The following is a 27934-nucleotide window of genomic DNA, read 5'->3' on the forward strand; positions in this document are numbered from 1 at the left end:
GCTCAGTTTGAGTTTTATTAGACTGGTGATAAAGAAAATAAATTTTATCCAGAAATATTTAAAAACTATTAACTTATTTTTAGGGCAGCTAGGTAGTGGATAGGGTGCTAGGCCAGGAGTCAGAACGACTTTGTCTTCCTAAGTGCATGCTCCTGTTTGGATTTATATCCTGTCCTCTTTCCCCAACTCCTTGAGGGCAGGCACCGTGGTGGTTTCTCCATTACCAGCACCAAGGACAGTATCCTGCACATAGTAGGCATTTAAAAATGTTTCCTGAATTGAATTACCAGCATTGCCCTTCTCTTCTCTTCCCCCCTCATTCAGGGCTTTCACTGAGTTGGTTTTTTCCAGTAATGGTGATGGGTTTGCTTTGATCTCTTCACACTTTTGTTTCCTGACCCTCAAGACAATGATCAGCAGAGATCTGTGACGTGGTGGTGTTCTCCCTTCTTAGGCATCGAAACTGACAGACCTTTGTGGGAGACAGTGGATGAATAATTGGATGAGCAAATGGGATTCTGATCATCCCCTTTATCTCGGGGCTACAGAGCTTCAATTCCTCTGGAGTTTGCCCTTTGCTATTTTGAGCAGCTGTGATAAATGGCCACTGTGGCCAAGGGAAGCTACCTTTTCAGGGTTAGAGTCCCTTAACCTTCCTGTCCTCCAACCTGCTACGGTATTGGGACGATTGGTGCAGCCCGGTGATGAACTGACCCTGCTTTGGAAGCCATCCCAGTGACTGAGCTGGTTCCTTCCCTTATCCTACAGTTTGCTCCCAGCTGTGTGCTATGAAACTTCATAAGACGCACCACTCCTACAGTTCCCAAAGTAACACTGAAAGATGGCGCTGGGGTCAGCTGGCCATTGCAAAAGCTCTCTTGATTTCCTGGGATGAAGAAGACCATAATTTCCATTTTCTTTGGGCCTTACGATATATGTTGTTGTCAGTAGTAAAAACCAAATGAGAAGTGCCTCGGGAAATTAATACATGTCTTCAGTGTACACTTTCCTGTTAATTGCAACCCCCCTCCCCAACCCTACCTTCTAGTCGCTAGATGAGTATATCTTTTAGGGGGAGTATGAAAATAGATCATAGTGGCTCTTTCTGGTTTCCCATTTTATGGGTTGACTTTCCCCATTACAATGTAAGGTCCATGAGGACAGGGGCTTTTTGTTTCTTTTGTTTTGTGGGGCAGTGAGGGTTAAGTGACTTGCCCAGGGTCACACAGCTAGTAAGTGTCAAGTGTCTGAGACCAGATTTGAACTCAGGTCCTCCTGTATCCAGGGCCGGTATTTTATCCACTGTGCCACCTAGCTGCCCCTCAAGAAAGTTCCTTTCTGATGGAGTTTCTAGGAAGTAAAGGTGGAAAGGGAGGGTGGGGCGAGATTGTGGAGGACCTTGGATGTCAAGGGCTTTCGACTGACTGCACCCTGTGGGCATTCGAGTACTAACAAAGGGTCTTGAACAGGTAGTCACATTTTTTTTTTAATTTTTAGTGAGGCAGTTGGGGTTAAGTGACTTGCCCAGGGTCACACAGCTAGTAAGTGTTAAGTGTCTGAGGCTGGATTTGAACTCAGGTACTCCTGAATCCAGGGCCAGTGCTCTATCCACTGTGCCACCTAGCTGCCCCTAGGTAGTCACATTTTGAAAAAGATATTTAAAAGACGGCATCTAATTCTAGACTTGGAGTCAGGAAAGTCTGGGTCAGAATCCACCTCTCACTGCAGTTACCTAATGTCTCTGAACCAATTTCCTTATCTGTATAATGGGGATAACACCATCTACAGTAGCTAATTCAGGGTTGTTGTGAGGCTTAACTGACAGAATGTATGGAAAGTACTTGAGAGGAGAGGGAGGGAAGGAGATTTTACACACACACACACACACACACACACACACACACACACACACACACACACACACACACACGACAGCTAGATAGGATGCCAGGCCTGGAGTCAGGAAGATCTGAGTTCAAATCTAACCTCAGACACTTCCTAGCTGCATGACCCTGGGCAAGTCACTAACCCTGTGTGCCTTAGTTTCCTCATTTGTAAATTGAGCTGGAGAAGGAAATGGCAAACCACTCTAGTATCTCTGCCAAGAAACCCCCAAGTGGGGTCACAAAGAGTCATATGTGACTGAAGCAACTCAACAACAATATACACACATGTATGTATATATGCATACACACACACACACACACATATATGAGAGAGAAGAAAAATCTGGCAGCAGTGGTACTCATGGTGAATTGGGAATAATCCTTATACCAAGCTTTTATTCCTTACCATCTATGTTTCAGACACTGTTCTAGGCACAGAGATAAAAATGATTACACTTTAATGGAAGCAAAGCAGCAAATACATACTAATTAGGATAATGCAATGATCCAGGTAAGAGGTTATGAGAGGCTGAACTAAGGCGGTGGCTGTAAGGAGTCAGGGGTCATTTGATTCCAGAGTTACAGAGGATGATGGTAAGTTTGAAAGAGGAAAGATAATGAATTTTATTTGGAACATGTTAAGCTTGAGGCGCCCATGGAACATCCTTTTTGAAAGGTCCAATGGCCAGTTTGATGCAGGACTAGAGAACATGGGGCTAGATGTGTGTACCTGGGATCCTTCAGGGACATGCTCAGACAAGAGCTGGGATGTGGAGAAGGATGCAGCCAAGCAGACTGAGGAGTGGTCAGACCGGCAGGAGGGGAGGAGTGGGCACTAGTTAGACTGGAATGGGATTTCACTTGCGAAAACTCCCTAGACACCGCATTTGATGTTATTTAAAAAGAACAAATGGGGGCAGCTAGGTGGTACAGTGGATAAAGCACCGGCCCTGAATTCAGGAGGACCTGAGTTCAAATCCGGCCTCAGACACTTGACACTTACTAGCTGTGTGACCCTGGGCAAGTCACTTAACCCTCATTGCTCTGCAAAAAAAACAAACCAAACCAAACAAACAAGAACCAATGGTTTTCATGGGGCAGTTAGGTGGCACTGCAGTGGCTAGAGAGCCAGGTCTGGACTTCGGAAGACCTGAGTTCAAATCCAGCCTCAGATACTTACTAGCTGTGTGACCCTAGGCAAGTCACTTCACCCTGTTTGCCTCAGTTTCCTCATCTGTAAAATGAGCTGGAAAAAGAAATGGCAAACCACTCCAGTATTTCTGCCAAGAAAACCCCAAACAGGGCCATAGAGAGTCTGACATGACTGAACAACAAAATGGTTTTCATCTGTGTTCCCCTTTTAAGGGTAAGGCTAAATAAAGGTTGATGGCCCCATATAACATGGTGGATGACAGATCAAGTTGCCCAAATTGAGGGTAGATGTTGGAGGGTTTCATAGCAGGATGGGGGCTTTTGCTGATGTAGTGTAATTAACTGCCAAACCAGCTTTATGACAGGTCAGTTTCAATTCAACAAGTATTTAAGTTCCTGGGCAGCTAGGTGGAGCAGTGGATAGAGCCCTGGCCCTTGAGGCAGGAGGACTCGGGTTCAAATCTGGCCTCAGACACTTGACACTACTAGCTGTGTGACCCTTTGCAAGTCACTTAACCTGATTGCCTCAAACATCCAGGGCCAGTCGTCCTGATATATATCTTGCCACAGGATTCAGATGGCTCTGGAGGAGAGAGCGAGGTTGGTGACTTTGCACAGTGACTTTTGCCTCACTTAAATCCAATTCATTGCAAGTGATGACTCACCTCCCTGATGTCATAGTCCTCTTGAGAATGTAGGACAAAAAACAACAAAAATGAAGCGCCTACTTTGTTCCAGGTGTTGGTGATAAAGACTAAAATAGAAAACCATCTCTACCCTTAAGGAGCTTATAATCTCATTTGGGGTTCTCTTGATCATCATTTTTTGACCTGCTCTGAGACCTAGTCTCCTTGCTCCCTGTTAGTCTTTCTGTGCTGGTCTAAGACAAGTCAAGGTGATTGCTTCTCTCATTTCTGCCCCCTTCTCTCATTTGACCCCTGTATCCTCCTGCTCCCATAGTCCTCTCCCAAGTAGTCCTGACATCTAATCTGAGTTCAAGAGCTGTTGTGAAGCCACCATTATTCCAAGCAGCATCAGATAACAACACTTACACAAATACATTCAGAGGTCCCTCTGTTAAATGATCTTTACTCTTGCCTGCACTGGCTACATCTTCTTCCTCTCTCCATCTTGACCCCCTTGGTGACTCAGTTCAACGTGACTCTGTCCTCTATGCTCAGATTCTTTGTGCCTTAGCCTATCACCAGTCATGCCTTTCCAAAGTCCAGCTACCTTTGCTCCTATTCACTTGCTGCTGAAGAGATGAGGGAGAAAATCACAAAAATGGGCTGACTGGCTCTGCTACAAATTTGATCATCTCAACTGGGCCCAGCAAGACAATCTTTTTACAGCTCCCTGGTGGATTCGTTATTCCTCTCAGCACAGCATCTAATCCAGATCTCTTCATCTTCCTCAAGCCTCCCACGTTTAAAGCTCTTGGCCAGCCTGGCCCCTTCCTATTTTTATAATTTTCCTTTGTGTATTCTGATCTAGCAATACTAGCTAGCCTGCTGTTCTTTGTACATGACACTCTATGCCCCATCTCTTCACTGGCTGGCCCCCATGCCTAGAAAATGCTCTCCCTCTTCCCCTCTGCCTTCTCCAAGATTCAGCTCAAATCCTACAAGAAGTCTTTCCTGATCCTGTCCCCTTCCCCCTCTCAGATGAGGATCTTGCCTCATAATTAACTGAAAACCAGAGGCCATTTACCAAGAGCTCCTTCCTGCCCCCTCCAGCTGATCTCACAGGTCGTCCCCTACTGTCTTCTCCTTCAGCTGCCTCACATGGAGATGCAGCCTTCCTGCTTTCTGCTTGCACCCTTGATCTTATTCCCTCCTGTCTTCTCCAGCAGATTTCATTCGCTATCATTTCCATTCTCTTATCTTCCCTCTCTCCTTATCTACTGCCTACAAATGTGCTCATGTTTCACCCATCCTCAAAAAACAAAAGCAAACCCTCACTTGATGCAGTTATTCCTCATTGGCATAGCCCTTATATATTCTTTATTCCCTTTTCAGCCAAATTTGAAAGATTTCTATACTAGGTATCTGCAGTCTGGCATCTGACTTCATCCTAAAACAAAGTAGCCAACAGTCTCTTGATGGCAAAATCTAAGTGTCTTTTTTTTTGCGGGGCAGTTGGGGTTAAGTGACTTGCCCAGGGTCACACAGCTAGTAAGTGTTAAGTGTGTGAGGCCGGATTTGAACTCAGGTACTCCTGAATCCAGGGCCGGTGCTCTATCTACTGTGCCACCTAGCTGTCCCTCTAAGTGTCTTTTTGGACTTCTCTGCAGCTTCGAGTACTGTCAGTCATTCTTCTCCTGGATACTCTGTTCTAGCTAAGTTTTTGTGGCATTTATGTCTCTTGATCTACCTCTCTGACTTCTACCTCTCAGTCTCCTTTGCTGGATCTACATGCAAATCCTACCTGCTAAGTGTAGGGGTCTTCCAGGCCTCTAGCACTGCTCTTTGCCCTCCCTTCTTTCTTACTTGGTGACCTCATCAGCTCCTGAGATTTTATCTATGCACATGGTTCTGAGACCTTTATATCTAGCCTCAGCCTCTCTCCTGAGCTCCAATCCTCACATGTATCACCTGCCTTTTGGCCATCTTAGATTAGATGTGGTGTAGTTACATGGTGCTGTAGATAGAACACTGGGCTTGAAGTCAGAAAAACTCACTTAACTTCATGAATCCAACTCTGGCCTCAGACATTTCCTAGCTGTGTGACCCTGTGTGACCCAAAAGGGGGAGACTAGTGTGGCTCCATAGGAAACACTGACCAACTGGGATTTGGAAAAGATATGGAGAAAAGAGCAGATGAAAGAGGATCCTAGGCAAGCAAAGATGGTCCTCAGGAGGAGGGTGTTCAATAATACAAGGTCGTGGAAGGAATGATGACAGGAGAAATAAGGCTAGACTGCTCAAACCAAAATAGCCCAAGTATGGAGATATCGCCTAACTGCCCTTGATGAAGCTGATGTTTGTGTGTACCGGGCATGGGGGTGGTGCTGTTAGGCCCCCCATTTTACAGTTAAGGAAGTTAAGTGCCTTACCCAGGGTCACAGAGCTAGGAAGTGTTTGAGGATGGATTTGAACTCCTGACTTCAAGACTGGAACTCTGTGCCACCTAGCTGTCCTTACTAGGGCAAGATGAAAGAACTAGGAGATGTGATTCTCAAGTCACTGTCAGTGACCTTTGAACTCTCAGATGTTGTTGATTTGCTCTTCTTGGATTCTTCCTTCGGGAATGTTCTTTCTAGAAATCTAGATTCTAGCTTTGTTTTTGTAGCAACTTGTGCTTAACCCTCTCTGGGGATGGCTCCCCTCTGTGCTCTAGAGACATGGTCAGATTCATTGATGCTCTGCATTTACTTTGGTTTTCCTTTATGGAAAATTCAAATGAACTCATTTGGGTGATGCAGGTCTCATTTCGGGGGCTTAGTAGCCTCTCAAGGTTTGATATAGTCAGTGCGATGTTATCCTTACAGGAGCATCTGGAAGACGCCATTGCATGCAAGAGCTCGCTCAAGCGTGTTCACACTCTCACTCTCTCTTTCTCTGTCTCTCTCTCACACACTCTCTTTCTCTCTCTCTCTCTCTCTCTCTCTCTCTCTCTCTCTCTCTCTCTCTCTCTCTCACACACACACACACACACACACACACACACACGCACGCACGCGCGCATCTGATCCTCACAGCAACCCTGGGAGGTCAAGTGCTCTTAATGTCTTCATTTTCCTGACCCTGAGAAGTTATAAGACTTGCCCAAGGTCACACAACTAGTTAAGTATCCTCCTGAAGCAAGATTTTAATTCAGTTTTTCCTGAATCCAAGTCCACTGCACTACCCACTATACCATCTTGCCTTCTTAGTCACTATCAATATCTTCTTGGCTACTTTTTTTTTTTTGGTAATAATAAGGTCTGAAATTTTTTCCTAACATTCAATGTCCTCCCCTCCTTTAGCTACCTTGAAAGTTAACCCTTCAACCGCTCTCAGAATTGTGCCTGCTCTAACACAGATACTCTTGTATGTACTTGATCTATCTGGTCCAGCTTCTCTCCCCACAGTTAGTTATATAAAATTATAAGGAGCCTACCTTAAGGATACTAAGTGTTGCCTATTTTCGGTCTTTCCTTAGTGTTCTATTCACCTGAGGAGGAAAGGGAAAAAACAGTCATTAAGCACCTACAATGTGCTAAGTACTTTGCCAAGTGCTCTATAAATATTACCTCATTTGATCCTCACAACAACCCTGGGAGGCAGGTACTGTTAATGATCTGAATTTTATAGATGAGGAAACTGAGGCAGACAGTAGTTAAGTGACTTGCCCAGTATCACAAAGCTAGGAAGTATCTGAGGCTGAATTTGAACGCACATATTCTTGACTCCAAGGTCCCATGCTCTATCCACTGTACTGTCTAGCTGCCTCTAAGGGTGTCTGGTAGTGAGAACAATAATATTTTGTTCTTGTTCCAGAAAGGACTACTTGGTTGAGATCTCTTGGCACTTCCCTCAGTATGAATGAATCTACTGCCCAGGCCACAGACAACCTGGCCTTACCCTAGCCCCAAGCCTAGAACTTGGATCTTCCACGTCTTCCTATCTACTTGTCTCTCTATAACAGGCCTCCATACTCCATATTTATATGGCCTCTGCAATATTGTCTCTTTCCTATTTTGAGTGAGGTGGGTGGAGAATAGGAGCATGTTGGGAATTTTTATCTTTGTTCACCGCTGAGATACTACTCTCCTAAACCACTGAAACAGGAGCAATAAATAGACATGGATTTGGGAGGCCAAGGTATTTTATTTTATTTAATAAACACATTTTTCACTCAATATAATGCAATAAAATAATATTTAATAAAGGAAATAGAAACAAAACATGCAGACTTAAATGGAGACTAACTTCTTGAATGAGTGAGCTAAAGAACAAATAATAGGTACAGTAATTATGTTGACCAAGAGGATTAAAAAAACAGAAAACATATTTAAAACTTTTGGATTGCAGATAAAACAATCCTGAAAAGAAAATTTTTGCCTCTGAAAACTAATGGGTTTTTGTTTGTTCGTTTGTTTCGTCGTTGTTGTCGTTTTGGGGTGAGGCAATTGGAGTTAAGTGACTTACCCAGGGTCACACAGCTAGTAAGTGTTAAGTGTCTGAGGCCGGATTTGAACCCAGGTACTCTTGACTCCAGGGCTGGTGCTCTATCCACTGTACCACCTAGCTGCCCCTGAAAACTAATGTTAACAAAACATCACAAAATGAGCTATGGGCTAAGCATCTAATTAAAAAGACCAGAAAGTAAACAGGTTCACAACTCTGAAACAAGAAGACCCTTGAGAAGGAGAAAGAATCAGAATGATTGAAAAGGGCAGAATATTTGAAGAGCTCTTCAGAGAAGCTTCTGGAGAATGCAGGCGAGTCAACGGGGCTTTCTTTGCCCTTTCTTTGAGTCCAGTGATTGCTGGTCACTCTGATTCCAGTTCTCTTCCAAACTTACTTTTATACACCCAAGAGACCTCTGGCTCCTTCAGTTGGTGCTTGGTAAATTATAGGTACATATACCTAAGAATCCACAGCCTGGATAATTGACACTCTTCCATATGGTCATCATTTGGATAACTGGTCTCATTACCAAAATAGAAAGTACAGTAACCCTCTACCTTCAGTACCAGCGGCATAGACACCTCAATAAATGTTTGCCAAGCTACATTCCTTACTCCCCTTTCCTTCCTAGTGAAAGGACAGAAAGTCCCTTTTTACTTTGAGACAGAGCTCCCAGGCTTCTCACTAGACATAAGACTAACATATAATGGCCATAGTAGGTGAGCAGTACTCCTAGATGCCACAGCAGGGCTCCATTGCAGGAAGTGATTTTCTCTCATTTCAGCCATACAGTTTCTTCCCTGTTAGAATATTAGTGCTTTGCTAATATTGAAAGTGGAAGCTGTTGCTGCTACTGTTGCTGCTGCCACTGCTAAATGTACTTTTTGTTTTGAAGCAGGGTTGTGAGGAAAACACTGAGCAGCCTTCCTTTGATCTTGATCCTCTGAATACCTGACTTCCTGCCTTCCCTCTCTGTCCTATACTTTGTGGTTAACAGTGCCTCTTGCAAACAGTTTGGCTTTTTCTGTAGATTTTTATTCAAGCTTAGATTTGATCATAGTTCACTTTAGTTCATTTACATAATTCAGTAGTAACATTGGCTTAAAGAATCACTCCTAGCTTTGTTCTGCACCTAATTACTCCATAATCTTTTAAAACTTTCAGATTGGCAAATGATATAAAACTGAGCCAATATTGGTACAAGGTCTATGCCACCAAAGATATCAGAGAAAGAGGAGGAGGACCTCCCCCCACATGTATACAAATATTTATAAGCAGGTTTTTTTTGTAGTGGCAAAGAATTGGAAACTGAGGATGTGTCCTTATCATTTGGGTTGTCCTTATCATTGGCTGAACTACTCATGGTATGTGAATGACCTTTAAGAAATGATGAAGGGGGTGGTTTCACAGAAGCCTGGGAAGAACTAATGCTAGATTAAGTAAGCAAGGGGCATCTAGGTGGCACAGTGGATAGAGCACTGGCTCTGAAGTCAGGAGGACCTGAATTCAAATCCAGCCTCAGACACTTAACACTCACTAGCTGTGTGACCCTGGGCAGGTCACTTAACTCCAATTGCCTCACCCAAAAATAAATAAATAAATAAATAAAAATAGATTAAGTGAGCAAATTAGACAATTTGGAGAACAATTTAGACAATAATAACTATATTGTAAGACAGACAACTTTGAAAGACTTAGTAACTGATCAATGCAATGAGCAACAACAATTCCAGAGGACTCATGATTAAACATGATACCCACCTCCAGAAAGAAAGATGATGAACTCAGGGTACAGATTGAGGCATATTTTTGGATTGATTCCATATATTTGTAACTAGAACTTTGTTTTTCTTGCTTTCTCAATGGGGCAGGGTGTGTTGGTGGGGGGAGTTCACATCTGAAAATTAAATTAAATTAAATTAAAAATAGAAAAAAAAGGTTATTTGACGTTTTCACTAAGAGTGAGGATCCCAAAAGATCTTAATATATTGGAACAATGGCAAAATCTAATAAGTTGAAATTTTATAAGCGTAAGTAAAGTCCTAAACTTGACTTAAAAATGAAACACAACCACAGAAGTACAGGATGGGCTAGGTGTGTCTAGACAGAAGTTTATATGAAATCAAGTGGACAGCAAAGTCCAGTTGAGTCACCAGTGGGTGTGTCTAGAACAAGGGAGGTGATAGGTTCACTCCCCTCTTCCCTGACTTCCTCACACTGCATCTGGAGGATTGTGTTCAGATCCAGGTATCACATTTTTAGGAAGAACCTTGATTAGTTAGAACATATCACGAGAAGGATAATCAGATTTGTGGAAGGCTTCAAGCTAAGACAAGAAACATGGTATGAAAAAGGCAAACCTGGGTTCGCATCCTCCCTCTGACATGTGATTATGGACAGGCAAGGTACTTGGCCTCTCTGAGTCTTAGTTTCCCCATCTGTAAAAATGGATCATACCTATATTCTGTACCCTATGACGTTGTTCTGGGGCTCAGATGAGATCATCCAAATAACACAGGCACTGGGGACTCAAAGACCAGAGCAAAACACTACAGCTAACCTTGCCTTTAAGCAGCTTACATTCCACTGGGAGGAAACAACATACATACATGTTGTCTCCTTATTGTCATTCTCTTGGAAGAAGTTCTTGATTGTTTCTATGATTTGTTGTTTGATCCACTCATTCTTTGGATGAGATTGTTTAGTTTCTGGTTAATTTTCAGTCTACCTTTCCGTGGCTCTTTATTACATATCATTTTTATTGCATCGTGATATGAGGAGGACGCATTTACAATTTCTGCCTTTCTACATTTGACTATGAGGTTTTTGTGCCCTAATACATGGTCAGTTTTTTAATATGTGCCATGTACCGCTGAGAAAAAGGTATATTCCTTTCTATCCCCATTTAGTTTTCTCCAGACATCTATCATATATAACTTTTCTAACATTCTATTCACCTCTTTCACTTCTTTCTTATTTATTTTGTGGTTAGATTTATATAATTCTGAGAGGGGAAGATTCAGATCCCCCACTAGTATAGTTTTGCTGTCTATTTCCTCTTGTAACTCATTTAACTTCTCCTCTAAGAATTTGGATGCTATACCACTTGGTGCATACATATTTAGTATTGATATTACTTCATTATCTATAGTACTTTTTAGCAAGATGTAGTTTCCTTCCTTATGTGAATTAAATCTATTTTTGTTTTTGCTTTGTCTGAGATTAGGATTGCTACCCCTGCTTTTTTACTTCAGCTGAAGCATAATATATTCTCCTTCAACCTTTTACCTTTACTCTTTGTGTATCTCTCTGTTTCAAATGTGTTTCTTGTAAACAACATATTGTAGGATTCTGATTTCTAATCCACTCTGCTATTTACTTCCGTTTTATGAGAGTTCATCCCATTCACATTCACAGTTAAAATTATTAACTCTTTATTTCCCTCTATCCTCTTTTCCCCTTTGTACTCTTTTTTCCCTTCTTTTACCCTATTCCTCTTGACCAGTGTTTTGCTTCTGACCCCTGCCTCCCTCAGTCTGCCCTCCCTTTTATCAGCTGCCGTTCCTTTTCTTGCCCCTTTTCTCCTGCTTCTACCCTCCCTTCTATCAATACCACCCCCTCCCTTCCCCTTTTGCTTCCTTAAAGAGTAAGCTAAGTTTCTTTATACAAATGGAAGTGTATGTTGTTCCCTCCCTGAAGCAAATCTGATGAAAGTAAGGTTGAAACAATGTTCACCACTCCCTTCTTTCCCTCTATTGTAATGGGTTCTTTTTGTGCCTCTTCATAGCATACATACATACACGCATGGGTGTACATGAAAATAGATTCAGAGTAAACACAAAATAATTTCAGGATAGAGTACCCTATGGGAATCAGGAAAGACCTCTTGTATGAACTGTATCTGAGCTATGCTTTGAATGAAGCCAGGGACTTGATAAAATTAAGGTAAGTAGAGGGAGCACTCCAGACCTGGGGACAACCCGTGAAAAGGCATGGGGTTGGGAAATGAAATGTGTATGGGAAATAGAAAGTAAACCAGTTTGACAGGATCATAGAGATTATGTGAAGAGAAATGACATGAAACTAGTATGGAAAAATGGATTGAGCCAGATTGTGAATGGCTTTAAATGCCAAACAGAGAACTTTGTATTTTATCCCAGAGGGTAATAGGGAGCCACTGAAGCTTCTTGAGCATTAGAGTGACATGGCCAGAGCTCTGCTTTTAGGAGACCACTTTAGCAGCTATGTGGAAGATGAATTAGAGGGGTGAGACACTCTAGTCAGGGAGACCAATTTGTGGGTTATTGCTATGGAGTATTCTAGGCAGGAGGTGATGATGAGGTCATTTGATGATGTAGAGTGCTAGCTGCATGAGTAGAGAGCAGATGGACCAGATGTGGTCGAGGCGGGATCAACACAGTCTGGCAGTTGATTGGTTATTGGTAAGACAGTCAAAGGGAATGTGAAGGATAACTCTGGAGTTACCTGGCTGTTGGCGGCTGGATGATTGGGTGGCGTCTTTAGCAGAAACAGAGAAGTAGGATTTGGGTGGAAAGACAATTAGGTTTTTTGGAACATTTTGAGTATAGAAAGTGTTCTGCCAACTTCAAAGTTTATAAAATATGAGTTATCATGATCACCATGATTAGATATCATAAGCAAGGTACCACAGAATGCTATAGCAAGTAAAACTATAGTAAGAAGTAAGAACAGCTAGAGGATGTCCATTTCCCCATTGACAGTCAGGATTCCCTTTCCCAACTGCTCTTTCTTCTGCCCCCACAGAATAATAGGTAGGATATCTGGGAATGAAAAAGAAAAGCCTACCTGGGGACGAGGGCTCCAATATGCTAAAGAATTGAGTTAATTTCTTTTCTGGTATATGTTTGACTGTGGGCCAATGACTTGACCTCACTGGCTCTTTCTTTAAAAAGGAGATAATTAGAATTCTGTTTACCTCACAGGTATGTCTGTAGATTGTTGAGATAAGTGGTGTCTGAAAAGCCCTTTGAGATCCTCAGATCAAAGGAATGTAACTGTGACTAATGTATCCTTGGTGCTCTTCTCTTTTTACAGGTGTTCAAGAGAAGGTATTTTTATTTAACTCACCTTCCTGATGGCTCATATATTCTTAATTCCTATAAAGATGAGAAGAATTCAAAGGAATCGAAAGGTTGCATCTACTTGGATGCCTGCATTGATGTTGTTCAGGTAGGCAGGGGATCATGGGAAGTCTTGACTGCATAGGAGCCAAAAGAATTCAATTCCAATTTCAGCTCCCTTAAGTTGTGTGACTGCAAGCAAAGCCCTTTATTTCTCTGGGATTTAGTTACATTTTCTGTAAACCAGAATTTGGGTGAGATGAGCTCTAAACTCCTGCCTAGTCACACTTGACATAAAAGAGGGGTCTGATTTTCAAGTTTGTAAAGATGAATTTGAATAGAAAGATTTGGATGAGACAACCCTTTCCCATACAACACACATAAGACACATTGTAGGTTCAGAGCCAAGGGCAGGACCACTGAGTGCTAGTGACTTGCTCAATGGCATAAAGCTGATATTCAAAGGCATTGCAACGAAGCTGTCTCCTGATCTAGTGCTCTCACCACTGCCCCACTCTGCTTCCAGATTTGAGTTGGGTCACAATTAGGTTTGTCATTTACCATCATCTTATAAAAGTCTGCCATCGTATAAGCAAAACTTCGGTAGCAGGGCAAGGGTAAGGCATTTGTTTTTTGTGGAGCCGCAGCTCCTCCATGCTCCAAAATGGGAGACTGTCCAAGAAATGAAGTGTCGTCTTCTACTCCAAGAGTATTTATTGAGTATCTCCTCTGTGTTCATCACCATGCTAGGTTCTGGGTGCTGGGTCCTTGGTGCTAGATGCTGGGTGCTGGATGCTTGGTTCTGGGTACTGGGTACTGGGTGCTTGCTTCTGGCTGCTAGGTGCTAGATGCTAGGTGCTGGGTGCTAGGTGCTAAGTGCTAGGTGATTAGTGCTGGATGCTAGGTTTTGGGTGCTGGCTGCTGAGGGAAGTGACAAATTATCCTGTAGGAATGTACATTCTAGTTGGAAGATGTGTTTACAACGACACAGAAATAACTCTGTTAACTGGATGAGTGTCTTGTCTTTAACCATCAGTGTCCCAAAATGCGGCGTCATGCCTTCGAGCTCAAGATGTTAGACAAGTACAGCCATTATCTGGCAGCGGAAACTGAGCAGGACATGGAAGAGTGGCTGACACTGCTGAGAAAGGTCATCCAGATCAATGCCGACAGCTCGGGGCCAGAGAAGAAAGAGGCCATGGAGTCTGTGCAAGGTCGGACTTTTCGAATGAGCCATTCTTGAGGTCGTGCCCTTGTCTCTAAGCGTGTGTGGGTAAACATCTGCAGCTTGACCTTGTCCTTAGTTAAAGGTCACTATGGAGGTGGAAGGATTAAAAGAGAAATGTAAGGCAGTGCTATGCATATTCTGACGTGGGAAATATAAGCAGCCTTGAAACCAGACACTTTGGATGGGAAATTCATGGCAGGTTTTCAAGAGTCCATTAAAGTTTTCCATTGCTCTCGTAATCAAAAAGCTTAGCAATAAATCTGAGCATGGGACAAGGAGAGCTGGTTGGGCGCTTTTTCTGAGGTGATTAGGAAGACATGCTCTGTATGGTTTGCAACATCTGCTTTTAATGATTTTATAGAAGATGAAACGAGTAGCCAAGGAAAATCAGAGAACATCATGGAAAGCTTGGAGAGGAGTATGCACCCTGAGCTGATGAAGGTAGAGCTTGGATTTTGATTTTGATCTTCTTAATAGTCATTTAACTTAAACAGAGAGAACGAAGGAGAAACTCTTCCAGTGTTAGCACTAGCTCCCATTGGCTGGTGCTCTTCCCAGTTTACTTCTGGTGTTTACAGAGAAGCCCTTTGGGAAGTGACCTTTTTAATGTGGGAGGTGTTCTACTACACTTCCTCTCAGTTCATAATCTGATGGACATCCATTACACTTTTCAGTAAACTAGAAATATACGTGTATCTGTGTGTGTGTGTGTGCGTGTGTGTGTGTGTGTGTGTGTGTGTGTATGTATGAATATGAATGAGTCATGTCACCAAGTGTCAAATTTGCGAAGTGGACCACATTTTGTGAATATTTGAATATGCATATCTATATATATGTGTGTGTGTGTGTGTATGATAGTAATACACATAAAAACATATATAACAGCTAGGTGGCGCTGCAGTGGATGGAGAGCCAGGCCTGGAGTCAGGAAAACTCCTCTTCCTGAGTTCAAATCTGGCCTCAGACACTTACTAGCTTTGTGGCCCTGGGCAAGTCACTTAACCCTGTTTGCTTCAGTTTCTTCATCTATAAAAAATAAGGAAATAGCAAACTACTCCAGTACCTTTGCCAAGAAAACCCCAAATGAGGTCACAAAGAGTTGGACACAACTGAACATGAGTGAACAAGATGAAAATATGTTCTAAAACTACATCTTCCAATCTCCTTATATCCCAGAAACCCACTGAGGGAAGGGAGCTGCATAACTGAGCAGAAATCCCCTTTATGACATCCTTGACAAGTGGGAATCTAGCCTTCTGCTTAAAGACTCACTGGATAGGGAATTCATTACCTTCCAAAGACAGGTACTGGGATCAAGAGCCAGCAGGCCAGGTCACCTTCTTGTTTTTGTGGGGTTTTTTGGGCAGGGCATTGAGGGTTAAGTGACTTGCCCAGGGTCACACAGCTAGTACGTGTCAAGTATCTGAGGCCAGATTTGAAGTCAGGTCCTCCTGAATCCAGGGCTGGTGCTTTATCCAGTGTGCCACCCAGCTGCCCCAGGTCACCTTTTACTTACATGCTGTGTGACCTTGGGCAGGTCCCTTCCCTTCTCTTGGCCTTGGTTTTCCTATCTTTAAAAATCGAAGTGTTTGGACAGAACTGTCAAGTCTTTATTCCATGGCCCCTGATGTAACATGAGACCTGGTAGATAACTCTTTCTTCAGTTAATCTCTATCTCTAGTGATTCACCAATGTCCCTTCTCAATCTTTACCTTTCCAAACTGAAGAATCTTAGTTTTCCGAGTCTGCCTCGCCTCTCCTTAGGCCCATGTCACTTGTCCTTCTCTGACCTTCTCCAGGCTGGCTCTCTTAGGGTTTAAGATGTGGGGACCAAAAAAAAAAAAGAAAGAAAGAAAAAAAAAAGATGTGGGGACCAGGACTACTTGTCAGGTACAGGGAGTGGGGGGAGGGGAGTGAAGATGCTCATGACATGGCCCCTGGTCTCAAGGTTTTTACAGGCCAGATGAGAGTGATTATTGATTGATGCAGTGATTCCTTGGTTGAGCCAATGTCCCTGGAAGAAAGCATTTTTCACCTTTTTGGAGATTGTCAGCATTTATAATTTTGTTTTGTTTTTTGGTAAACTGTGATCTTGCAACTTTTGGTAAACTGTGATCTTGCAAACTTTGAAGAAAAATAAAAAGGCATTTGATCTCTTTTTTCATTTTTAGTATGGAAGAGAAACTGAACAGCTGAACAAGCTCAGTAGAGGAGACGGGAGACAGAACCTCTTTTCCTTTGATGCTGACGTGCAGGTAATGCTAGGCTCTGTGGGAGCTGCAGAGTTTGGGTAGCTCACAGACCCTGTCTGCCCTCATGGTGGTTACAGTCCAGTATGAATAGAAGCTCCCAAAACCCCAATAGCTGTCAAATACACTACTAGATAACGAGCGCATTCAGTCCTAATGTTTAATGCACTTAACAAAGTGTTACAGACGAGATCCAAAAAGGGAGGCTGTTACTGACAAAGCGGAGCACGGCAGCCTGCATGGAGGAGGTGGGGCTTGAGATGAGGTTTAAAGGCTGCCTAAGATTTCATCAGGTAAAAGAGGGGCACTGAGAATATTTTAGGCCCGTGGAAAGAACAGCATGAGAAAAGACAAAAAGATGAAAAAGCAACAGGTATGTTTGGGGGCAGGAAGCAGCCTAGTTTGGCTAGACTGTAGTATACAGTCAAGAGAATAATTATCTGCCATCAGCCTGGGAGGGCGGGGTGATACCAGATTCTAGGAGGCCTTAAATAGTAGGCCTCCCAGAATCTGGTATCAGATGTGATTTGGTAGGTGATAGGAAGCCTCTGATGACTCAGGAGCAGAACCCTAAAATGCTCCCATCTTTCACATCTTTATTGTTCTAGCAGGGGTCTGGAGGGCACATTGCGGGTGGGGCAGAGAGTGGAGTTTTTTGCAGAGAGTCAAGGCAGGCAGGTGTGAGGTCCTGCATTAGAGTGACAGCAGAAGGAAGACCTGTGTAATGTTGAGCTACCAGTTTTGCACCCTGAAGGGCACCAATTCCTCTGTGTGTTTTGTTCATTTTGAACTGTTGTGTGAACAGTTGAGTTTAATATATTTTTCATGTTTAATCTCTCTTTTCCCCAACACCTTGAAGATAAGTTGGAAAAGAGGGTTTTTTAAAAAAATAGGGAGTAGTGTAAACATCTCCCTTTAGCAAAGCGGCACCATGAGAAATGAGGAGCCTTTGGGAAGTGCTATTTGGTTTGGTTGCCCTTTTCCTTCCTCTAGAGCCAATAAGAGAGAACATGCTTGGTTTCCCAAACGTCGGTCTCATGCCATCCATTCCTAAATCTTATGTGCCAAACATATGGGAGCCTTGTCTTTCCCCCCAGATAATTGGGCTTTAATTGGACTTGTCAGGCTTGTTCCTGCTATACAAAGGAACCAACTGAATGTGGTTGAAACCAAAGCCAGCCAGTCTTTTTTTTTTTTTAATTTGTGGTATAACATGTTCGCGGTCATGGAACTGAGCTGGTTTTATGTGGTAGTTGCTTGTCAATGAGTTACTGTGAAGAAAGATGCCTGGTTCTTGTACTAAAGCTCTGAGGATAAAAGATGTCAGTCTTACAATATGGAAGCAGAGGAAATAGATCTGAGTATCCTTTTCCTGTGGGCTCTCTCTGTAGAGCTTTAGCACCTTTTTAAGTTCCCGGTTTAACATGTTGACACGATTGCCTCAGATGTCTCCTGGATAATTGAAAGAGATGCCTCAAACTTGGAGCTGGTAGGGAAGGCCCTAATGGTCTTTCATAAGGGATCGATGGCCTCCAAATAGGAGATAATACATCTCTTCTCATTCCAACATTTGAGAACACAAACAGCAACAGATCACTAGGCAGCTGTTAGGACAGGCCTTTTTAGCCACAATTTGCTTTCTCATGCTGCTGTTGAGAATTGTCCATGAATAGTTATGTTCATTTTTATATTTGTTTGTTGTAGGTAAGCCGATCTAATATGTAAGGCCCCTTTCAGGAGGATTTGATCTTTTATAATAGGCTAGGTCAACACTACCGCAATTAGTTGAGACATTATAGGTAAAGAAACCTACTGGGATTTAAATTACTTCAGTAATTTGAGGAAAGAGTTTGTTTACTATTCTGATATCCATATTGGCAGTTTCTTCTTCTCATATTCATGAGACCACATGCAACTGGGTGGGAGTCAGGAAGACCTCAGTGACAACTCTCTGCCTCATCCAGCACCAAATAGTCATCGCTCTGCTGTGAAGAAGAGAGAAATCTGCCTCGATGTCAGTCTACCACCAGATCATTTCTAGCCCAGAGTCATCATGACAAAACTCTGCCTCTTCCCCTTATTTGTAAACAGAACAAAAATAATGAGCACCTGGGTTGCTTGAGCCAATGGGGCCAGGCTTGGAAATTGAGGGCTGGGAGGGAAGGGCTCCTCAGACTATCACTGGCATGTTCTCTTCCAGGTCTCTTTGTGGTGTCTGGTGGCTTATCTGCTTAGCTTTGGCACGAGCCAGAACCCAAGCCCACAGACTAAGGTTGGGTCCTGCTGATTGGATCCCAAGGCTTATAGTCCTTTAAATTGCTGGTAATTCTGCCTGTGTGTTTTTTCTAGAGGTTGGACTTTTCGGGCATCGAACCAGACATAAGACCATTCGAAGAAAAGTGTAGCCGCCGTTTCATAGTGAGCTGCCATGACATGACCTTCAATGTCCTGGGCCACGTTGGAGACAACACCCAGGGACCACCCACGAATGTATGTATGACCTGACTCTTGGAAACCACAGTCTTGTCATTGGTGCAATTCTTTCAGTCAGGAAATGCTCCTCTTGTATTCTCGTCCCAGCCTTGACCAAATGACAAATATCCTTCGGTTTGTTAAAAGTTATTTTAAAAGTTAAAAGGTATTTTAGATACTTGTGATTCTGAGATAGTTATCACTTTGCATCTTTGTCTGACTTAAACAAGAAATGATTTGATTTTCCTATTCTTGGTTGGGCCTCAGTAACATAAAAAATTATTCCAGCAGTATATTAACAGTGTTTCTGCAGATTTGCTTTTGAATGCAGCTTCCAATTTGACAAAGTCTATCATTTGCTATTTTCAAACGTCTTTTTCTGGCATGCAAATGAGCCACCATTCATTTTGAGTCGTGAAGGGGATGAAAATGAATGCAAAGGGCTTCTTCCCAGCTGCAGAAATGATTAAACGATTTGGGGCGGGGGGGGGGGGGGCGGGGGGGGAAATTCAGAGTGTTAATAATGGATTGTCACACTTAAAAATGCAAATGTTCACTTCCATTCCCAGGTCGAGCCTTTCTTTCTCAACCTTGCCTTGTTTGATGTGAGAAATAATTGCAAGATTTCCGCTGATTTCCACGTGGACCTTAACCCTCCATCTGTTCGGGAAATGTTACTGGGCCCATCATCACACATGGACAATGATGGCACTCCAAAGGGATCTTCATCTAAGGAGAATTTTATTCATGGGATCGAGGAGTCTCAATTACGCTATATAAAACAGGTGCGTGTTATCTTTAGCCTTTACAAGGCTTAGCGAATCAAAAGCAGAATGCACCCTCAGCAATTCCAAGGATTTACAAGACTCTTTCCAGTCTACCTCTTTAAGGTCTAGAGGTACGCAGGGAGGTGGTGGGAGAGAGAGTGAGGTGCTCAAAGTGTTCCCAGTGCATTATGGGTGACATGTAATCACCATCATAGGTAGCATGAGAACATCAGTATATACCTGCTTAACACATTAAGGCACGAGGCCCCCTAAACCACTGTGCTGTGGCAGCTAGACCGTAAGGGAAGAAAGTCTGAAGAACTTCTCTGGACAGCTAAGGTATCTGTCCTGTGGATAAGGACTCAGTGTAAAGTCTTATGGAAAGCAGTTGTTTAAACCACAGATGCATGATCCTGTGTTCTGTCCACTGGGAGGTAAGTTGAGCTAATTTAGTAGAATAATAGCAGCTGTTTAACTATAAAGGGTCTGTTTTCCATCCTCTTGTTGAAGCCTGTGCCAAGAACATAGTATCTATAAAGTGCTTAGGAATTCTCCCATCTGTATGGATTGGAGACTATGAGGGATGAAGGGGAAACAGGGTTCATAGTCTCCCTTCCATGCCAATAGAGGCATGAAACCCAAAGCAAAAACCAAACAAACCAAATGGAGAGCCGGCTACTGTATAATGAAGATGAGAGGGGGAGAGGGGAGAGGGGAGAGAGGAGAGAGGAGAGAGGAGAGAGGAGAGAGGAGAGAGGAGAGAGAGACAGACAGACAGACAGACAGACAGACAGAGACAGAGACAGAGACAGACAGAGACAGAGGGAGAGAGGGGGAGAGGGGGACAGAGAGAGGAGAAAAGAGAAAGGAGGGAGAGAGATAAGGAGAAAGGACAGAGAGGAGAGAGAAGAGAGGAGAGAGAGAAGGATATGGGGGAGAGGTGGGAGAGAGGGGACAGAGAGACAGAGAGGAGCGAGAAAGCGAGAGAAGGGAGGGAGAGAAGGAGAGAAAGAGAAATGGCTTGGACAGAATCTGTGCATGGTGGATGAGATGTAATTTCTGCCTGTTTTCACTGGCATCTGAGGCCTTGCTCTGATTCATTATTCCAACCCCTATCTCCTTAATCTCCCTTGATCCTTTTCTAGCACCACCTGATCTGCTAGGCAGGTCCTTCTAGGGTGTATGTTGTCAATATGTCTGCATGTGTGTGCACAGATCTGTCCTACACACATGATAATGTGTAGCAACACTAGATTTCCCTCACAATATTTAACAAGGCATTTCAAGTCATCGGATATATACTGAGTGTTTATTGTGAGGTAATATAAAGATCTGTGATGTGGCCCCTTTCCCAAGTGGTCTTATAACCTACCTAGTGAAGTAAGCCTAAACACAAGGGCCAGTTAAAAGAATAATACTTGGGTGGATCCTAGATTTTGTCAGTATGGAAGGATACTCTGTCCCTCTGTGTAGCTTACAACCATGCCTCTTCATCCCATGGGCTTCTTGGCCATGTCTTCCCATAGATCCTCCACAGACTGTCCCCTCAATGCACTGGAGAACTTTTGTCATTGCGCAGGTAGCAGAGCAGCATGCAGACTGTGCATCTGTTTGACATGGTTCTTGCTAGGTGGCCGGTCCACCTCCTTTCTGCTCATACATGACCTAAACTACTTGTGGCACATAGATATTATGCACCTGAACTTATGCCCAGCCTTTGGGTCACCTGCAGATTCTATTGTGTGATATTGTAGTCCAAGGTTCACAGCCATGCATGATCACTGGGAAAATACTGAAGATGTATAATGACAGCCAGTGAGTGATTGCTCTAGGAGTTAAAGAAAGCTAAAGATGAGACTGGTGGTCTATAGTTAAAAGGAGTGGGGCATGAGCTGAGTCTTGAAGACTAGGAAGGCTCTGGCTGGCTGGAGAGGAGGGACCCAAAATCTCTCCCTGAGCTTTATTTGCCCGGCTGAGGACACCTGGGAGAGATGATGCCCTTCACTCAGAAGGAGGGGATTTTCTTTCGAAGAGGGAGGATTTTTCTCACTTTGCTCCATAGTAGGCTAGACCTATTGCTTTGATGTTCCAGTTGAGAAGAAGCAGCCGCCCACATAGAACAGCATTCAACCATGGGTTGCCATTGGGATTGCTGAAAAAATGAGTCCATTTGCCAAGAGCTCCCTCTTCTTTCTTCCTCATCTCATGTCACTTATATGCCTTCTGCCACCATCTCTTCCTTCACCCTATCTCATAAAATGAGGTGGCCCTTCTTGCCAAGGCCAACTCCTTTACATGAAGATCATCCCATTCTGTCCCATCTTAGCCAGCAGATTGTCCCCTCTATAACCTCCACTCTTTTTTTATGGGGCAATGGGGGTTAAGTGATTTGCCCAGGGTCACATAGCTAGTAAGTGTCAAGTGTCTGATGCCGGATTTGAACTCAGGTACTCCTAAATTCAGGGCCAGTGCTTTATCCACTGCGCCACCTAGCTGCCCCTATAACCTCCGCTCTTGAACTTCAATCTCTCTCTTTACACTGGCTGCTTCCCTATTACCTATAAACTTTCCCATGTCTCCCCCACCCTCAAAGATCTCATTTGATCCATCCATAACTGTGGTCCTATATGTCTTCTAGCTTGAGAAGGCTGTCTATAATCAATGCTTCCTTGCCTCTCATTCTCTTGTTAACTCTCTATAATCTGTTTTCTGATCTCATCATTCAACTGAAACCAATGATCTCTTTGTTGCCAAATCCAGTGGACTTTTCTCAGTCCTCATCTTCCTTGATGTTTCTCCAGCCTTTGCCACTGTTAGTTACGCTCTCCTCCTCTAGGTTTTGGGGATGCCCTTCTCTCTCCCGATTCTCAGCCTCCTTTGCTGGATTTACATTCAGGTCATGCTTGCTAATTGGGGGTATCCCCCCAGGGCTCTATCCTGACCCCCATTGTCTTTTCTCTCTGTACTATTTCACTTGGTGACCTCATCAGCTCCCATTATCATCTCTGTGCTAATGATTCTCAGATGTAAAAATTCCACTCTAACCTCTCTGCTGACACTCAGTTTCATATCTGTGACTGTCTCTTGAACTTCTAGAAGTAGATGTCTTGTAGAAATCTCAAACTCAACATGGAGGGAAGAGGGGATATTTATGTACTACCTCCTATATGCCAGGCACCTCTTCCTAACTTTCCTGTTATTGGTGAGGATACCACCATCATCCCAGACATGCAGGCTGGCAACTTAAGTGTCATCAAGTCCTTACTGTCTTGACCCCCCACCCATGTCCAATCTGTTGCCAAAAGCTTGTCCATTTCCCCTACATGACATCGCTCATCTATATGCCCCTTCTTTCCTCTGACACTGCCCCTTCCCTACTATAGATCCTCATCTCCTCAACCTGAACCACTGTAATAGCTGGCTGGTTGGTCTTCCCACCTCAAGTCTCTCTCTGCTCCAGTCCATCTTGCACTCAGCTGTCAGAGTGATCTCCTATGTAAGACCTCCCTTCAGTATGTTCCAATGGCTCCCTCTCACCTCCAGGATCAAATAGAAAATCCTATGCCAGCCTCCTTACATGTCCCCAAGCTCCATGTATTTTTTGATGTAGTGACAATGACCTCCTTGCTGTTCCTCCAATCAGACATCCCACCCATTCCTGGAATGCTCTTCCTCTTCATCTGGGCTTCTTTTAAATCTTTACTAAAATCCCACCATCTGCAGGAAACCTTTTCTGATCTTCTGAATTTGGGTGCCTTCCCTCTGTCGATTGATTCCTATTTTTCCTGTGTATATTTTCTTTGCACTTAGTTATTTGTGTGATGTCTCCTCCAGTAGACTGTGAGCCCCTTGAGGGCAGGGACCACCTTTTACTTTTCTTTGTATCCCTAGTTCTTAGCACTGTGCTTGGCACAGTGTAGGCACTTAATAAATGTTTATTAACTAACTGCAATAATTTTATTTTTTTCTTTCAGGGAATTTTCTCAGTGACTAATCCCCATGTTGAAATTTATCTCGTTGCCCGCATAGAGAAGGTGTTACAGGGGAGCATTACACATTGTGTTGAGCCCTACATCAAGACCTCTGATCCAGTTAAGGTATTAGGGAGGTGAAAACGGGAGAATTTCAGATTGGGGGGGATTTTTACATCTTATTGAGCTTTTAAACAATATTTCTGGTCAGTCCCAAGGAAAAAATTCCTTTTCTTTGAGTGTTCTGTCTCCTCTGTTAGCTCAAATAAAACACATATAGCAGCTGAAAGGAGTCACTTGTTCCATTCCATCTCTGTCCTGGCTGGTGGCTACTGTTGCTTTCTGCGTATATGTTGGAAATGAGATAGTGCTTAGATATTTTAGAAAGTACCATTGCTCTGTCACAAACAACCAGCGCCAGTTACCTTTTAGATCTAGGGAATATCCACCTCTACAAGGTACTATAGACAGCACTTACCCAAGGGAGGCACTTAGCTGGCTGGCAGAACTGGAACTCAGCTCTTTCAGCTGCATTCTAACGCTCTTTCCTTTGTTCTCCTGTTGGCATGAACCATTTTAGCACAGATTCTGTGTCATAAACACCTGGAAGTGACGTTAGCGGCTGTCTAGTCTAGCCCTCTCATTTCATAGATGAAGAAACTGAGGCCCTGCCCAAGGCCATCCAAGTATTAAGTAGCATGGTAGAGTTCAGAGCCAGGTCTGAATCCAAATTCAATGTTCTTCCCACATGTTCATTGATTTACTTCTTCAATGAGTTTATGAATTGGCAGGTGCTGCAGGGATGTATGACTCATTTGTGAAGGGAAGGTCTGGAAAATATGAAAGCAGTGGGCCAGATGCCTACGTTGTCTCTCGGGAGAGGAGGCAGGCAGACAAATGCTCTGTTACCTTGTAGGCATGGTAACTCCTTGACACTTATTGCTACAAGACGCATTCACTTGGTAATTGGTCATGGGTCTCTTTCCTTGAGGTCATGTGTATCTTGTGCAGGCCACTCCTGTCTGATTAATTAGCATTTTTCAAAAGGAAACAAGCTTAAACCAGCTGAAGATATGGCTGGTCTGGTCTTTCAGAATCCAGTCCTGGTGGGTCTCTTTGCTTTTGATGTGTTTCAGAAGGAAATGGAAACTGGACTCTATTTGATGGCTCCACTGGGGATGATAGTTTGAGCCATGTGTCGGCCAAAGTGGGAGTGGGAATAACCATTGCTCTTCTCCTGTCTCTTCCCTTAGACTGCCCAGAAGGTGCATAAGGCAGCCAGGCAAGTGTGCAGCAGGCTCGGACGGTACCGGATGCCCTTTGCTTGGGCTGCCAGGTCTGTACATGTTTGAATTCACATCCTTTTGGTCTTCGTGCTGAGATTCTGTACAATCCACCAAGCATGTATGAAGCACCTGGTATGTGCAAGGTACAACAGTGGGCCTGAGGGATAGAAAAATATTGCCCTCCAGGAGTTTACATTCTTCTGGGCATAGGGGTGGGAGCAATAGTGTTTTGCTTGTTGAATGGAATTGAGTTCTTACTGAGATATGCAGTGGAGCATTTTTCTTATTCTCAATAGGAAATGTGAAGTGTAAGAGTTCTTTTTCTTAGAATTTGCTGTGTATCAAGGACTCATTCTTTATTTGAGAAAATTTCCCATTTTGACTCAAGGTTGGGGACAGGCACTGTTACAAATTTCATTTGATCCTCACAACAACCATGAGAGGTAGGTGCTGTTATTATTCCCATTTTATAGTTTAGGAAACTGAGGAAGATGATGGTTAAGTGACTTGCCCAGAGTCACACACCTAGGAAGTGACCGTGGTCAGATTTGAATTCTGTTCTTTCTGACTCCAGGGTTAGTGCTGGGTACCCTGTGGCACCCCCAGCTACCTTTTTTGGTTTGGACCTTTGCATTGGTGGAAAGAACTTTCACTGATCAAGAATGTCAGCTTGTCTGTAACATAAAAGTTCTTTATTATTTTCTAGTTACATGTAGAGATAATTTTCAACATTTGCTTTTATAAGATTTCTAGTTCCAAATTTTTCCTTCCCTCCCCCTTCCCCAAGACAGCAAGCAATTTGATATAGGTTATACATGCATCGTATATTCTTTTTTTAATTTAATTTTTTGCAGAGCAATTAGGGGTAAGTGACTTGCCCAGGGTCACACAGCTCGTAAGTGTCAAGTGTCTGAGGTCAGATTTGAACTCAGTTCCTCCTGAATCCAGGGCCTGTGCTTTATCCACTGTGCCACCTAGCTATATTAGTAAAATGTTGACTGGCATGCTGAAATGTTAAATGACTTGTCATGGGTCACACAGGCAGTATATATAGGGGTGAGACTTGAACACAGGTCTTTCTAACTTCAAGTTCACCTCTCTGTCCTGATATATCCCACTGCTACTCTTAATCTTAGGACATTTTGATGATATCTTTCTTACTTGTATATTTGAGGACACGGTCCAGCAAGCACTTATTGAGCACCTACTATGGTGCGAAGCATTGTGTTAGGTATACAAAGACAAAATGAAAAAAAAAAACACCTCCTCTCTTCAAGGAGCTTCCATTTTACTGGCCAGCTAGGTGGCACAGAGTGAATTCAAAGAGGTAGAGTGCTGGGCTTAGAGTCAGGAAAATCTGAGTTCAAATCTGGCCTCAGACTCTTAACTATGTGACCCTGGGCAAATCACTTCCACCCTGCTTGCCTCAGTTTCCTCATCTGTAAAATGAGATGCAGAAGGAAATGGCAAACCACTCCAGTATCTTTGCCAAGAAAATCCCAAATGGGGTCACAAAGAGTTGGACACGACTGACAAATGACTTGAATAAGAACAAGGAGGCTGTGCAGTTTTCAGATTCATTGGGGGAAAGGGCAGCATCTTGTGAATTCAGTTAATTCTGGCAAGGTTAGGGTACTGGGTGCAACACAGATTGGAGGAAAAGCTGACTAAGTGAGCTTTCTCTCCTTTCATTATTTGAACTCAACTCCTTCACTAGAAGATCTCAAAGTGCAGTGCATATTAGTTGACAAAAAGTCTCATTCTTATTTTTCAGATTGAAAAAGTAAAAACCAGGGAGGTAGATAGTAGAGAGTAGCATACGTTGGCACCCTGCAGCTATCCAGGTAATGCTCAGAAGTGGGAGCCGTGTGGTCCAGTGCTCTCACAAAAAGTTCCTGACTGCAGATACACACACTTGACTCCTGATTCCTCCATATTGGATAGGGCAGCAAAACATTTGAAAAGCTTTAAAAGCTAAAACCGATTTTTTTTATTCTCATGGCCCCTTTCTCCTCTCTCCCCTACTTTGTCAATTTATTTTTGCCATTTTTATGTACTCAATCTTCCCACAAGTTGCTTTGGTTATCAGGAGCAGCCGGAATCCTTGCAGAAGGATTGGTTCAAACCTGAAAAAAGTGTGATCCGACATGTTGTTGTTTGTCCTTCATTCTTGAAGACATGACATTGGGAGATGGTGTCATGACTTGCACTGAATTGAATTTAAGTGAGGGAGGGCTGTGCAATGTCACCAGCCTCACTGGAGAACCTCCAGAGCCATCTGGGTCCAGTGGCAAGATACACATCAGGACAACTGCCTATAGCCCAAGATGTTTGAGGCAATTGGGGTTAAGTGACTTGCCGGGGGTCACACAGCTATTAAGTGTCAAATGTCTGAGGCCAGATTTCAACTCAGGTCCTCCTGACTCCAGGGCCAGTGCTCTCCACTGTGCCACCCAGCTGCCTCAACTGGACATATTAGCTTAAAATCAAAGAAGTCTTCTTAAAAGGCATTCTTAGTATTTAAGTTCTGACCAAGCCATCAAAGGTAACAGTGGATAGAATGTTAAGACTTTGGAAGCAGGAAGATATGAGTTCAAACCCTACCTCAGACACTTACTAGTTATGTGACCCCAACTGGTTCGGTTAACCTGTTTGCCTCAGTTTCCTCATCTGTAAAATGGGGATAATAATAGCACCTACCTCAGAG

At 43.3% G+C, this 27934-nt stretch overlaps 1 protein-coding gene across 1 annotated transcript in view; it reads left to right on the plus strand.

The window, feature by feature from the left end:
- DOCK11 (dedicator of cytokinesis 11) overlaps positions 1-27934 on the plus strand; it is a 193657-nt gene that overhangs the window by 67128 nt on the left and 98595 nt on the right. The window contains exons 7-14 of the mRNA XM_043974522.1: positions 13229-13363; positions 14291-14468; positions 14844-14923; positions 16654-16737; positions 19081-19221; positions 19773-19988; positions 23945-24067; positions 25195-25277. Of these exons, the coding sequence (XP_043830457.1) occupies positions 13229-13363; positions 14291-14468; positions 14844-14923; positions 16654-16737; positions 19081-19221; positions 19773-19988; positions 23945-24067; positions 25195-25277 (1040 nt within the window). The remainder of the gene's footprint in view (positions 1-13228; positions 13364-14290; positions 14469-14843; positions 14924-16653; positions 16738-19080; positions 19222-19772; positions 19989-23944; positions 24068-25194; positions 25278-27934) is intronic.

Source organism: Dromiciops gliroides, chromosome X, assembly GCF_019393635.1.
Source record: "Dromiciops gliroides isolate mDroGli1 chromosome X, mDroGli1.pri, whole genome shotgun sequence".
In the NCBI taxonomy this organism is placed as follows: Eukaryota; Metazoa; Chordata; class Mammalia; order Microbiotheria; family Microbiotheriidae; genus Dromiciops; species Dromiciops gliroides.